This window comes from Orcinus orca, chromosome 4 (genome assembly GCF_937001465.1).
Source record: "Orcinus orca chromosome 4, mOrcOrc1.1, whole genome shotgun sequence".
Classification (NCBI taxonomy): Eukaryota; Metazoa; Chordata; class Mammalia; order Artiodactyla; family Delphinidae; genus Orcinus; species Orcinus orca.
The window spans coordinates 30,527,646-30,542,268 of NC_064562.1; the positions used below are offsets into that span (position 1 = coordinate 30,527,646).

A 14,623-nucleotide genomic window follows, 5' to 3' on the forward strand; every position below is an offset into this window, starting at 1 on the left:
GTACCTATCCAGAAATGCAAATCATACAACGGGCTGGGAGAATTTCTTCTCCCTGCCCCCATACCTGATTTTCCTAGGAAGACATTCTCCCAGCCCATCATGTCATATATCTGGAAAGATGGGTTTTATTTTTGCTGCTGCTGCTGCTTGGTTTCAAGTTTCTAACAGTTCTTCCTCAAAACAAGATAGAGCTTTTTAAATTTCAAATTCAGTTCAAAAAAATGCAATTATTCTTTCCTGCACATATCAGCTTTTTGGAGGAACACTATTTGTTATGAATTAAACTGAAATTATCATTTCAGACAATACAAAAACAAAAGCAGAGAGGAAACACTGGTTTTGTTCAAATTTAATTGATTCTGACATTATGGGCAAGGTAAGCATGATGCACTTCCAGGGAATTCTCTCTAAAACAAACATTTAAACCACCTTTTTATTGTACCTACATGTTTTTATTTGAAGGGCACTGAAAAACATTACCACTGAAGATGTCTGTAATGACTAGGGTGTTTATGCCAAAGGTGTAATGGGAGCTGATATTTCTGTGGCACAGCACCCAGAGGTGTCAATTTTTCACGAGCTTATCTATGCAATAGGGAACATAATGAGTTGTATAGTCTTTCTCCCAAAACATTCATTTATTCCTCTTGGGGTAGCCCTTTGCTCTCAACCCAAACTTTGGTCAGTTATGGAGAAGAGCTGGCTCTACCCCCTGCCATCCGTCTCTCTCATCTCTGCTCCAAAAGAGCAGACAATGAAGATGGGTGCCTGTCCACAGATTCCTTTTCCCTAGAACTGGGCTTTAGGTAATGAAATAAATCCCCACAACAGTTCAGGTGATTCTAAAAACAATTTCTGATATTATACTCAATATTTTATTCCCACCCACATAACTGTTTTAGGTACTGTCATTTCCAGGAATTGAGGAGACCCTCAAGCAAACACGCTCAGAGTGGTGGTCAGAAAGCAGGTCAAATTCTACTAGAAAAACAGGAAATGTGGACAGTCTTTGGAACAACCTGGAGAGGGATGGGACTTTGTAACCCCCTCTCCCCATGCTTCTGCCTCCCTACTCTCCCTCTGTATGAATGCTTCCATGAAAAAGTAATGGAAAATCTGATTTTCTCTGCTTGAGAAAATCTGCTTCTCTCCATTCATTCTTATTTTACTTTTCTGGGTAGGATTACTGTGACTTAGAGATGAGAACTTATGTGTTCTCCCTCTCATTATTCTGCTTGCTGTTTCTCAGATGTTTTCCTTCTGATTCCACACAGGAATTGTTACCAATAATGTCTGCTTCTTTCCCTACCCGGTTATTGTTCGCATCAATAAAGCAAAATTACTTTTTATAGCAGCAGACAGAAAAATTATTCATTGACCAAGGAATGGAGGAGGAGGAGGTCTTGCTCTAAAAGCCCCTTCTCCCTGAGTGTAGGCAAGGGTGAGATTTTCATAGGAAAAGGGGCTAAAGGGGCGGTATGGGGCAGAGGTCTTGTCATTTAGGTTCATGGAAATGGGTGGTGATTTCCTGGACCAGGGTCTGCACCTCTTTTCTGCCCTTTTATGGTCCTTTGGAGTTTGGGTCAGAAGCAGAGGGAACCAACATGGTGTCCTTGGGCAGGAAGTTTAGCATTAAAATGAGATGATAAATAGTTGTAGAGAGACCTTTGTCCCAATTTCAAGTTCAGCCAGCTTATACCACTTCCTTGTAGTTAAGCCCTCTTGGTACTGTCAATGTAAACACAGCTAGAAGATACAGTCAGTTTGGTTTTCTGCAAGTTTGTCCAGAGGGAGGTTTTTATTAGAAATGAGTTTGGGGGGCGGGGGTGCTTCCTTGCTTTTTTGAGGAAAGCAGGTGTCCTTGTGTTTGTTTAATATCAGATCGTATTAGTTATCAATCAGATGGTATGTGAAGAACTAAAGAAAGTAGTAGTGGTGCCAAGAGCCAGAATGTGTACAAAAAGGATGCCAGGCCATCCTGAATTCATTTCCTTTGTTTTAATTTTATTACTGTTTTGTTTTGTTTTCACTATATTACTATACCAGGGAATTATTTATGATGTTTCTCAATTTCAGGAGGGCAAATTTCAAGATTCTCATAAAATCTTTGTAAACAAGGTAGAGAAATATAGGCTGACTGGGCAGTCTTGGGTGGTAGGGTGGATAGTGTCATTACTAGCTGAGATAGGGAATATAGGAGAGAAGACATGGGGAAGGGAAAACATAATTATTGCAATTTTGAGAGACGGTTATGGGATATCCCAGTGAAGATACCCAGGAAGGAGCAGAAAGTCTGAGATAGGAGTTATAAATTCCTGAAAGGGAAAAAAATCATTAGAAGGCAGAGAAAAGATCCAAAAATTTAATCCATGCATTGAACAAATATATATTCATTTACTCATTCATTCATTCATTCATTTAGTGTAAGATACTCTTCTAGCATTGAGGATACACTGATAAATAAAACATAGAAAATTCCCTGTCCTCATTAAGCTTATATTCTAGTGGGAGAGACAGACAGTAATCACAGTAAACAAGTTAATTATTGAGTATTTTAGAAGGCAATGTATGCTTTGATAGAAAATAAAGCAGAGTAAGGAAGTTGGGGAGTGCTAGCAGGGGTGGAAATTGCACTTTTAAATAGTGTGTTATGGCTGGTGTGGGATTACTGAAAAGGTAACATGTGAGCTAACTATCTCAGGCAAAAGTGATAAGGAGTTAAATCCAATGTTGAAATGTGATAGCTATGCTTATAAAGTTCTGCAATTGGTTAATATACATGATTGTACAAATAATTCCTCTCAGACTCATGAGGATGGTTAGGTACCTTTCCTCCATCATTGTAGTTACGACATAACTTAATTCTCTTGGTCTATCACCCCTCTATACTCTGAATTCCCTAAGAGCAACTACTTTTCCTTGTGTACCTGGCAATGTGTAATAGATGAAGGGAAGAAAAAAAGGGATAGAGAAAGAAAAGAAAGGAGGGACAGCAAAAGAACAGAATAGGGATACGTTAGAATATCTGAGAAAGGCTCAGGGTTTGCTTGTCTGGGGTTTTATTTATTTTTCAGAAATGAAATCAATGTGAGTATTGCCCTTAAGAGACTGACCCCCAAAGCTGACATATGATGGACTGCATGAACTGATCTAGAATATCTACAGTTTGGTTCCACTCTACACTATTCATAAAATTACATCTGAAATACTATGTTCTTTCCTAAGCATCACACTTCAAGAGGGATACTTTTGAGTATGGTGGGCATCTGTTCCTTTCCTCTGTTTTCACCTCCTTTCCCTTGTGGAATTGCACTTCTCCTTCTCCATTTGTATGACTAGGATTTATCTAGGGCTGGCCATGTCATCCAAGCTGGAAGGTCAGCCAGAATATTTCTCTGTGTGTGTGTGTCTAATAAGAGACCTTTCTTTCTGGTAAGAGCAGGAAGTAAGTCAATTACAAACAGCTGGAAGCCAACCATTTTGCTTACCACATGGAGAAAAAGTCTATAGTAAGAGGTTTTAAGGCCAAATAGGGGCAAGCAGAGATTTAAAATGAATGAAAGGAGAGCACATCCTGAAGACATTACTTGAACCTGTTGAATCAGTTGAGCCTAAGATGTTAAAGAGATAAAAAGAACGGATGTCTGACATACTCTACACTCTTGGAACCTCTACTTATATGAGCAAACAGATTTAATTACCATTTTGCTTAAGCTAATTTGAATTAGCATCCTAATAAATATATAAATACAATAAAGATATGTGTGTGTGTATGTGTGTGTATAGAAAGAGAGAATCTAAAGAGAGAACTGGTAACTAGAGTGGCTTCAAGAAGACAGAATCAGGACCAGTGGATACCAGCTCAAGGGGGATAGGTGCTGAGCCTCACAGAGACAGCTGTCAAAGTCAGAGCACTAATTAGAATGAAATGGATTCCACTTGAACAGAGTAATTACTAATCCCTGGAGTTTTCAAGTAGAGGTGATGTAGGTACCATGTTATAGAGGAGATTCACCCTTTGGATAGAGGGTTTCAGTAGAAAATCTTTAAGGTTCCTTAAACTCTTGAGATTCTATAATTCCCCAAAGACAAAATACAACTAGAGGAAGTATCATTGGAGAAATATCCACTATAAATTTATTTTCAAAAAATGCTTAGGCTGGGTACTGACCCAGAAAAAATAATCTGTTCACAGAAGATACCATAAACAAGCTAATATTACATTAGCAATTAACAAATTTTAGAAGAGACCAAAGGAAAGTTATTAGGTGGTAAACTGTAAAATTGTTTTGAGATAAAATAAGAGGACTTGACCCATTTCAGAAAAAATGATGATGGATAAATGCAGTAATTTTAGAGATATAAAGGAAACATTAAAGTACCTAGCTAAATCTCCAGACTCTGAAATGTGAATTTCATACTTAGATATGACAGTAAATGTACTATATTCTATTATATGAAAAAAGAGAAAATTTAGAATTCTTAGCACAGTTTTGCTTTTCAGTAACATATTAGTGAGTCATATCTGGTTACTACTACCCTTTTAGTTTTAGCATGCTACAAAATAGGAAGGGAAAATATATAATTATTCCTCATCTACATATTTACATGAACTATCTGGATGCTTAGAATCCTAAAGAATGAAAAAAAAAAGAGGAACTTAAGGGTTCTAAATGGTACACTTCATAGATGGTATATTTAAACAATGTTTTTATCATCCAGAATTGAAACAAACTAAAAAGTAAAATGGTGAAGGGCTGATGACCACCTTTTACAACTTCTTACAACTTCTTACAACTTTAACATTATGAATTAACGATAGAATATTTTTCTTCTATGAGTTAAAGACCCATCAATTTTTCTATTCTGTACTTGGAAATCAGTCAGTCATTTTAAAAAACAATTATGTACTTTAGAAATTCAACGAAAGGAAAATTTATCGAAAGGAAAATTTATCACTAAAGTCAGATGAATCTGCAAAGAATTAACAGCTCACTGCTGAAGGACATCAAAAGAGAATAAGTGTTTTATTCATGAAATACAATAGTTTATCTGAACAAAGAAGGAGATACTATTTGCAATATAGTTAGAGGTGCCAAACAAATTCAAGTGGACCTCAAGGAAGATATATGAAGAAATCTTTCTCACAGAAAATAAAAGTACAATGTCATGGTAATAGTACAATAGATTACAATCCTGGTTCACAATTTTCACTTAGATATTGAGAATTAACTCTGTGTGCTAATGTATTATTTCCTTTTAGTTAATAATATAAACTGCTTTTGATATTTTTATATTTATGATACCACACAAAATAAGAGAAAATGTGTTAAGCATGAAGAAGTTAATGAAAAGATTAAAAAAAAGGTGATGCTAGGAAAAGACAAGATCCCACTTCATTGCAAAATATCATTCACTTTTTACCTTTATCAGGGTAAAAACATAAACATATATACTATAATTTGTGTACATATTACTTTTTTTAAATTACAAATTAAGAATTACATCTATTGGGCTTTAATTCTTTCTGGTTTAGAAATCTTACATAAAGTATTTTACTTTGAAAAACAATAAAACTCGTAAAAACGTTCCTTTGGCAATTCTATTTGAAATGAAATTGCTTGGCTCGCTTTGAAAAGCTCATCATAACCTTTCTTTTCCCTTAAAAAAGGTTTTAGGCTTTCTCAACCATACCTTAACCTTAAGGATTTCTAACAATCTTCTGACATTTACGGAGTTCTAAAATTTCAAAATTTACCATTTAAATTGAAATATTGAGGAAATAGAAACTTGCATTCTGAAATCAAATAATTTTGCTTTATATTGTTCATTTATGAAATTTATATTCTCTAAATGTTGGGCAAGGGTGTGTATGAAATGAGTATTTTTAGCAGAATTGAAAATCAAGACAATAAGATCATATCTCTCATAAAAATAACACAAATATATATTTAAGAACCCCAAAATAAAATCAAGTAGCCACCGTGTGGAATCTGGAACCTGGTAAATTTATCCTAAATGTACTGGATTTGAGCATTATAGTTCTTTGTTTAATAATGCTGCTAATGAAAAGTCTTATATACATCTGTATACATATTTGTATAGCAAATGGACCTAAGCACTACTGTTATATCTTTTTCTCTCCTTCTAAATTTTGAGATCTTTACAGTTGAAAACACTAGAAGATGGACAAAAAAAATAGAAATGTGAAAATATGCATTTTAGGTTCATGATCACTGAAGATTAGGACAAAAATAATTATAACTCTGCCTTATCTACCACTCTTTATCCATATAAGGTAACAGGTTCCCTTCCCTCTCAAGAACAGGAGTGGGTGCCCAAATTTGCAGTAATTCCAAATCAAGTGCAGCAACAGCATTTTTAGTTTGCTTAACTTCCTATCCCAACCTTTTAACAGCCAAGTGACTGCCTCCTTAAAAAACACTGCTGAGTGGGTGCATAAGCCAGTTCTATTTGCCAGCTGTAGAGAGTTCTCTCAAAGCTTGTGGCTATGGGTAAATAAATTCCATCATTTTTTTTTCTATAACTAAGAAGAGGGGGAAAAAACCAAACTCTCTTATATTTATTATAGCCTGGCAATGGTGATATATGTGTGACATATTTTCACCCTTGAAATGCAAAAGTACTTTAGAAATTGGCCAGTACCTTACTGAAATTGACAGATGACTGATGGAAGGTTATAATATACTCTGTCTCATGCAGATTCTACGGAAACCTCTAGCTGAAAATATATGAGAGATTTCTCTCTAACAAGAAAAACTCTTTAAGACAAGCTTAAAGGGTCCCAACATTTGGATTCTAAAGTTTCACAGAATTTCTATGACATAAATGGTATAGGATTTCAAATGAAGAAGAAAATCTTAATAGTGTTTCACTTAAATATTTTCAATGAAATGTGTCTGCATGTGAAATATTTAGTTTTATATCATTCACTACTTCACTCTGTTTTCACATTGTTTCACTTTCTTTTATCTCTCTTCCTCCAGAATTCTATCTAGTAATACGTTTTAATCACTAGAGCCACTCTTGTACTTGCTAATTCATTAGTTTCAGTCTACTTCTCTTAAGTAATCATCAGAAAGGCTGTTAAAATTTAAGATACAAATGGCATAAAAGCAGCATGACTGAGTAAGAACGCTGTGAATTGAGTGTTGGACTCTAGTAACAATTTTGGGTTTTTTTTTTCTTTTTACTTTTGTGACCTTGAAGAAGACACTTAATCTTTTTAAACTTTTACTTTCTCACCTGGAAATTAAAAGAATTGAATCAAGTGATCTCTAAACTTCCCTTCAGCCATCATCCTCTAAAACATTTACGACAGCCCTGCAAAAGTTAGCTAGATGTCCCTGCAAAATTGCCACAGCTCTTTATGCTGCAACAGATGGCAGACGGTACAGGAAAATGCTTAGCATTCAGAGTAGCTGGTTGGCTCCAGGAAAATAAATACAATAAACACTCACCTTTCAGAGTGTACAACTTTTTATTATTGAAAGGGCTGGACCAAATTTTACTTTAGTAATACCTATGAGAAAAAAAATGACTTCCCACTCAAACTAACCAGGTAAAGGATATTTACAGGAAAAAGACTTACACAAGAAGATAAGCTAACACCATCAAATAGTTTAAAAATATATAGTATTTTTTTCTTAAAGCAAGTCTTTTTATGAAAAGGTTTTTGATGACAAATTCAATTTCTTTAATAGATATGGGTTATTCAGATTTTCTATTTGTTCTGTGTCAGTTTGGTATGTCTTTTTTCAAGAATTTGTCCATTTCATCTCAGTTATTGAATGTGGTAGGCATGAACTTATTCATATAATCTTTTCTCCTTTTAATGTCTATACAATGTATAGTGATTCCACTTCTTTCATTTTTAATATTGGTAATTTGTGTTTTATCTCTTTTTCTTAGTTTTGTTAGGAGCTTACAAATTCTACTAATCTTTTCAAAGAACCAACTTTTGGCTTTCTTAATTTGCTTTATTGTTTCTGTTTTTTATTTCATTGCTTTCTGTTCTTATCTCTATAACGAATGTTACACGTGCACTTAAAAAAAAACATATCTTCTACATTTGTTGGTTGTAGTCTACAAATGTTAATTAGTTCAAATCAGTTGACGGTTTGTTCAAATCTGCTATGTTGTCATTTACTTTTTACTAATTTTCCTATCAATTACTAAAAGACGTGTAAAAAAATTCCAGTCATAATTATGCAGTTGTCCATTTTATTCTTTAGTCCTGTCAATTTCTGCTTTATTTGTGTTAAAGCTCTATTATTAAGTCATACACATTTAGGATTATTATCTAATTCTAATTAATTCATTCTTTTACAATTATGAAGTGTCCTCTTTATGTCTGGAAATCGTCCTTGAAGTCTACTTTGATGTATAGCCACCCTAGCACTCTTCTGCTAGCTTTTTTTCATTGTGTATCTTTTCTCTAACCTTTTACTTCCAATTAATGTCTTTTTATGTTCATCTCTTATAAATAGCAGAGTTGGTTCTTGCTTTTTTATCCATCCTGACAAGCTCTTACTTTTAACTGCATGTTTATTCTGTATATGAAATATTGGTACAGTTGGGTTTAAGTCTACCATTTTACTATTTGTTTTTTATTCACCCATTATATGTTCTCCCTTTCCTGTCTTCTTTTGGGATAACCAAATAGTTTTTGATATTCCATTTTAGTTTTCGTATTATCTTTTAGGTTTATCTTTTTGTATTAGTGGTTGCTCTGGGAATTACAATTTGCTTTCTTATCCCACTCTACTTAGAATTAATACCACTACACATAAAATGAAAGAAACTTGAAAAGTATAAGTCCATTATTTTGCTAGCATTGTCATATATGTTTTTGCATCTACCTACTTATAAGTACCATAATAATGTTATGATTTTGCCTAAAATGTTCAATTTAAAAATAATTGGAAAAAATATTCTTTTTCATATATTTTCATCATATATTTTCTATGTTCAATGTTCTTTATTTCTTCTTGTAGATTCAAATATACAACAGGTGTCATTTCTCTCAGCATGAAGAGCTTCCTTTAACATTTGTGAAAAACAGATCAGTTGGCAGTATATTCTCATTTCTTTAATTTAGCTGAAAATTTCTTTTTTCAACCTCAATACTGTGAGATAGTTTCACTAGATACAGAATTATCAGTTGATAATCTTTCTTTTAGCACTTTAAATATATAATTTCATTGCCTTCTGGTCTGCATCATTTCCAGTGAGAAGACATCCATCATTCTCAGAATTGTAACCCTTTGTACAATGTGTACTTTTCCCTGCTGGTTATTTCAAAGGTTTTTCTTTGCCTTTAATTCTCAACTCTTTGCCTATGATATGCCTACGTGTTTTTTCTTGTGTTTATCTTGCTTAGATGTGATATCTTCTTGGACGCGTAAAGATGTTTTTCATTAAATTTGGAAATTTCCAGCTATTCTTTCTTTCTTTTTTTTATAAATGTATTTATTTTATTAATTTATTTTTGGCTCATTGGGTCTTCATTGCTGCACATGGGCTTTCTCTAGTTGCGACGAGCGGGGGCTACTCTTCATTGCAGTGCGCGGGCTTCTCATTGCGGTGGCTTCTCTTGTTGCAGAGTACAGGCTCTAGGTGCATGGGCTTCAGTAGTTGTGGCCTGTGGGCTCAGCAGTTGTGGCTCGTGGGTTCTAGAGCACAGGCTCAGTAGTTGTGGCGCACAGGCTTAGCTGCTCTATGGCATGTGGGATCTTCCCGGACCAGGGCTCGAACCCATGCCCCCTGCAATGGCAGGTGGATTCTTAACCACTGCACCACCAGGGAAGCCCCCAGCTACTATTTCTTCAACTACTTTTTCTGCCTTATTCTAGTTCTCTTCTTCTGAGACTCCAATTCACATATGATAGGCCACTTGATATTAATTTATAGGCCCATCAGGCTTTGTTCATTTTGTTCTCAATCTATCGTTTTGTTCAGATTAGTCTCTATAGATCTACAAGTTTACTAATCTTCTCTACTGCCTTCTCCAATATGGTGTTCAACCATTCAATGAAATTTTCACATCAGATACGTTATTTCTCAGTTCCAGAACTTTCATTTGATTATTGTCCTTATATTTTCCATTTATGCACTGGGATTCTCTGTTATTAGGAACATCTTTTTCTTTAAGTTCTTGAACATTTATAATAACTGCTTTCAAGCTCTTGTCTGCTAATTCTAACATTTGGGATATCTTTTTCTTTGATGTAACCCAGATTTTCCTGTTTCTTAACATGTCTAACATTTTATTTGTTGTGTACTAAACATTGTATATTGTAGGGATTGTGGATTATGTTACCGTCCTTGAAAGAATATTGATTGTTTTTTAATTCTAGGTGGCAGCTAAGTTACTGGTTTATCATCTTGAACTTGTTGAGGCTTAGTTTTATGCTTTTGTTAGGGTGAATCTGTTTGTTTTGTCCCTTGTACTAAGGTGAATTCCTTAGTCCTGGGGTATATTCTCCACTCCATAGGTGTTGGCCTTCCAAGATTTCCATGGAGAGACTGAGGTGTTTACTAAGTACTGTCATCTGAAAGGACTTAAACTCCAACTTCTGTCTCCCTCCATGGTGAACAGCAACTGAGAACTCTGCCTAGGCTTTAAATTCCACAAATGTAAGGAGTCTCTCTTGTTCATCCCGTCCTTAGCATCTTGTTAGCATCTTGTTAAATGAATAAACTGTGAAAGACTGAAAGAAAATTTTCTGAGCAGGACAAGACACAATCTGTTTTTCCTTTTCCTCTGGAAATTGTTCATTTGTTCAGTTATATTTTCTGAGTATCTACTACATTGCTGGGATTGTGCCATGAGCTATAGATAGAAAAGTTAACAGAATCAACCACCCCTACTCTCACAGAACTTGAAATTTTAGCCAGGGATCATTCTGGCATAATTTAGCTTATAGTATGTAGCAATGACTGCAATTAAAGGACCTATGTTTGAATCCAGCTCTATCACAGACTAGCTGATTGACCCTAAGTGAAATATTCAACCTCAGTTTACCCATCAGTAAAATGGTGATAATAAAATACATCATGTGTTGTTACGGGAGTTATATGAAAGTACCTCATACAAACTAAGCACAGAATGAATGCTACTACTAATGAATTTAGCTACTACTAAATTTAGTATGAGACTAAATCTCAGAAAACACCTAATCTTAAACTGGATATTTATTTATTGGAGGTTTAAACAATTATTTGGGATTATTTCACAGTCATATTTGGCCAAGATTTACCATATAGTGCAATTCCATAATACTTGAACCTTAGAGTCAAATGTATTTGGGAATTCAGATTTTGTTTCAAAGTCTAGGAAATTAATATAGCATGTATACCATATATTATGTAACATGTCTGGGGCAGTGTCCCATCATTGAACATATTAATATTAATTAGCTAATATAATTAATGTTAATATGTATGCAAAGTATGAATATTCACATGAAGTGGGAAAAGTAGAGACTATGAGTAATCATGATCACTTATTACTTCAGGTCAGGTTTTGACATTAAGAGTTTTGGCACCACCTTAGGTGACATCAACTTTCAGTTTCTGGAGCTTTCCAGATTTTGGAATTGTGAATAAAGGATTATGGACCACACCTTTTGAGTAACTGAGAGAAGGAATTAAGAAGGATGTCAAGTAAGAGAAGGTAGCTTGAATAATATATTTGAATAAACCTGTATTTACTAGGGGGTAAGTTTTCCAAACTGGTTGCTCTGACAAACTTCAGTCTCCAAGGTTTACCCTTTTGCTATTTGCATCAATATGGCTTGACACAGAGCTTTGCACCGAGTCAGTACAAAAATAATATCTGGTGAATTAATAAATTAATGCATTACCAGTGAAAAAGAAAGCACAGGTCTGAAACCTGTCCTTTTCAGAAACTTCACTGTTAATTTTCCATAATCCCTTCTTTCCATCTCACTCTCCAATCTATCTCACAAAATCAGTTATTTTTTCACAAAAGTTTGTCAACAAATTTGCTACACAAAGAAGCAGAGCAATCTTAAGAATGCCTCATGGAGTCACTGAAAGGCATGCTGTACCATAGTGAATTGCAGGACATAGTTTCTAATAAACAAAACTGCTGAAACATCATACAGTACTGTTTACAATGCTTTTACTTGCCACTGCAAAGTAAACCTACAGCCTGGTCTACTGAATGAGCATTAATACACTCAAAAAAATAAGAATTTTTTATCCTTGCCTTAGTCAAATTAAATGGGAACTTTGAAAAAGATACGTTGAAAACTTGAGCTTTCAACAACCTACATTTCTTTAAACCAGATACTTAAGTCAGGATAAAACCAAAAGCAAGCATATTAATTTAAACTTTTCTGCTATTATATAAAGATATACCTGGGTTGTGGCTTTGATTCTGGCTTGACAGACTGTTGTTCTTTTTTGATAAAACTTTTCTAGAATAAGAGAAAGAAGAATTGACACAATTAGGAAACCAACTTCATTGTCTATAAAATCTTAATTCCACTGATGTTCTATTATATTATCAAAGGGAGAAACAACTGATCCATTTTAATATATAAGCCTAAACGTTGATATAAGTATATATGATAAACCTAAACACATATAAATAAGTATACTCAGAGGAGTATGATCACAGAACCTCCTCCGGCATCTTTTGGCCCCCAGGAATACAATTCCTTCTGATCATTTCAGTGAGCAAATAGCCATAAAAATCTACTAGAGATAAGAATTTATTTATTTAATTACTTATTTGCCCTCTGTCTTATAAAAAGTTTTAAGGTAGCTTACAAAAAATATAGTATGTGTGAAAAAAGAAAAAAAAGGATATCAAGTTAAAGGGAAAATACGGATAGAAAAATAATGTCAAGTGTTTTCTGATACTGCTTACTGTGTTACAAAGATTTGCCTCTCAAATTCCCAGCTACCAAAGTGTTACAGACTGAACTGTGTTCCCCTAAAAGTCATATGTTGAAGCCCTAATCCCGAAATGTGACTATATTTGGAGATAAGGCCTTTCAAGTGGTAATTAAGGTTAAATGAGGTCATAAGGGTGAGGCTCTAATCCAATAGGACTGGTGACCTTATAAGAAGAGGAAGAGATGCCAGGGGCATGTGTGCACAGAGAAAAGGCCATGTGAGGACACAGCAAGAAGCAGCCATCTATAGGCCAAGGAGAGAAGCCTCAGGAAAAACCAACTTTGCCCTAGAACTGTGAGAAAATTAATTTCCGTTGTGTCAGCCACCCAGTCTATACTATTGTATTATGGCAGGCCTGGCAAACTAAAACACAAAGTAACAAAGAAAACACAGTAGTTCTAACATTCACAATATCTATAAGAGAAGTAAACTTATTTTCTGTGAAAAATTTCTTCCATGAGTCCTTCATAAGAAGCCTGGGATAGTGTAATGGTCAGCTTCAACAGCATCTCTTCAACAATGACACTTGAGAGTTTACTATGGATCTTTTACACAGTCCTTCAATGTCAGTCAACAGTTGAAAGAACAACTTAGGAGATGATTCTCCAAGATCTCAAAATAACTGGGTCATTCCCTTTCTGGTCATTCGGTGTGATCCAAAGGTTAAACTGATACCTAGAGGCATTGCATATCCATTTTATAATCTGCTATGACAATTATTTTGCCCAAAATAGCTTTTGAAAAAATGGCCTCAGATAAGAGGAATTTGAGGTAATCTTGACAATGAGTAAAGGTTAACGGATTTTGGATTGTTGGTGTTGTCTTCCCTCTCAGACTCTATAAGAAGTCGGTGCCAGAAAGTACCTTGGCTATTGATGTAATGCTCCTGATACCACAACGAAAATGCTTATTTTACTTTTGCTTTAAAGTTGCAAATAGGGACTTCCCTGGTGGCACAGTGGTTAAGAATCTGCCTACCAGGGCTTCCCTTGTGGTGCAGTGGTTAAGAATCCGCCTGCCAATGCAGGGGACACAGGTTCGAGCCCCGGTCCGGGAAGATCCCACATGCTGTGGAGCAACTAAGCCCATGCGCCACAACTACTGAGCCTGCGCTCTACAGCCCATGCGCCACAACTACTGAAGCCCTCATGCCTACAGCCCGTGCTCTGCAACAAGAGAAGCCACTGCAATGAGAAGCCCACGCACTGCAACAAAGAGTAGCCCCTGCTCGCCACAACTAGAGAAGGCCCGCGCGCAGAAACAAAGACCCAACACAGCCAAAAATAAAATAATTAATTTTTTTAAAACAAGAATCAGCCTACCAATGCAGGGGACGTAGGTTCAATCCCTGGTCTGGGAAGATCCCACATGCCACAGAGCAACTAAGCCTGTGCGCCATAACTACAGAGCCTGCGCTCTAGAGCCCTTGTGCCACAACTACTGAAGCCCGCACACCTAGAGCCCACTCTCCGCAACAAGAGAAGCCACCACAATGAAAAGCCCATGCACTGCAACCAAGAGCAGCCCCCCTCGCGACAACTAGAGAAAGTCCACACACAGCAATGAAGACCCAACGCAGCCAAAAATAAATAAATAAATTTATTTAAAAACATAAAGTTGCTAATATGTATTTAACCATTATTTGGCAACTGAACCCAAAGAAGTCTCTTCT

General features: G+C 35.5%; 1 protein-coding gene across 1 annotated transcript in view; it reads right to left on the reverse strand.

The window, feature by feature from the left end:
- IQCM (IQ motif containing M) overlaps positions 1 to 14,623 on the reverse strand; it is a 436,874-nt gene that overhangs the window by 283,425 nt on the left and 138,826 nt on the right. Inside the window, 1 exon segment of the mRNA XM_049709346.1 lies at positions 12,409 to 12,467. Coding sequence (XP_049565303.1) covers positions 12,409 to 12,467 — 59 coding nt within the window.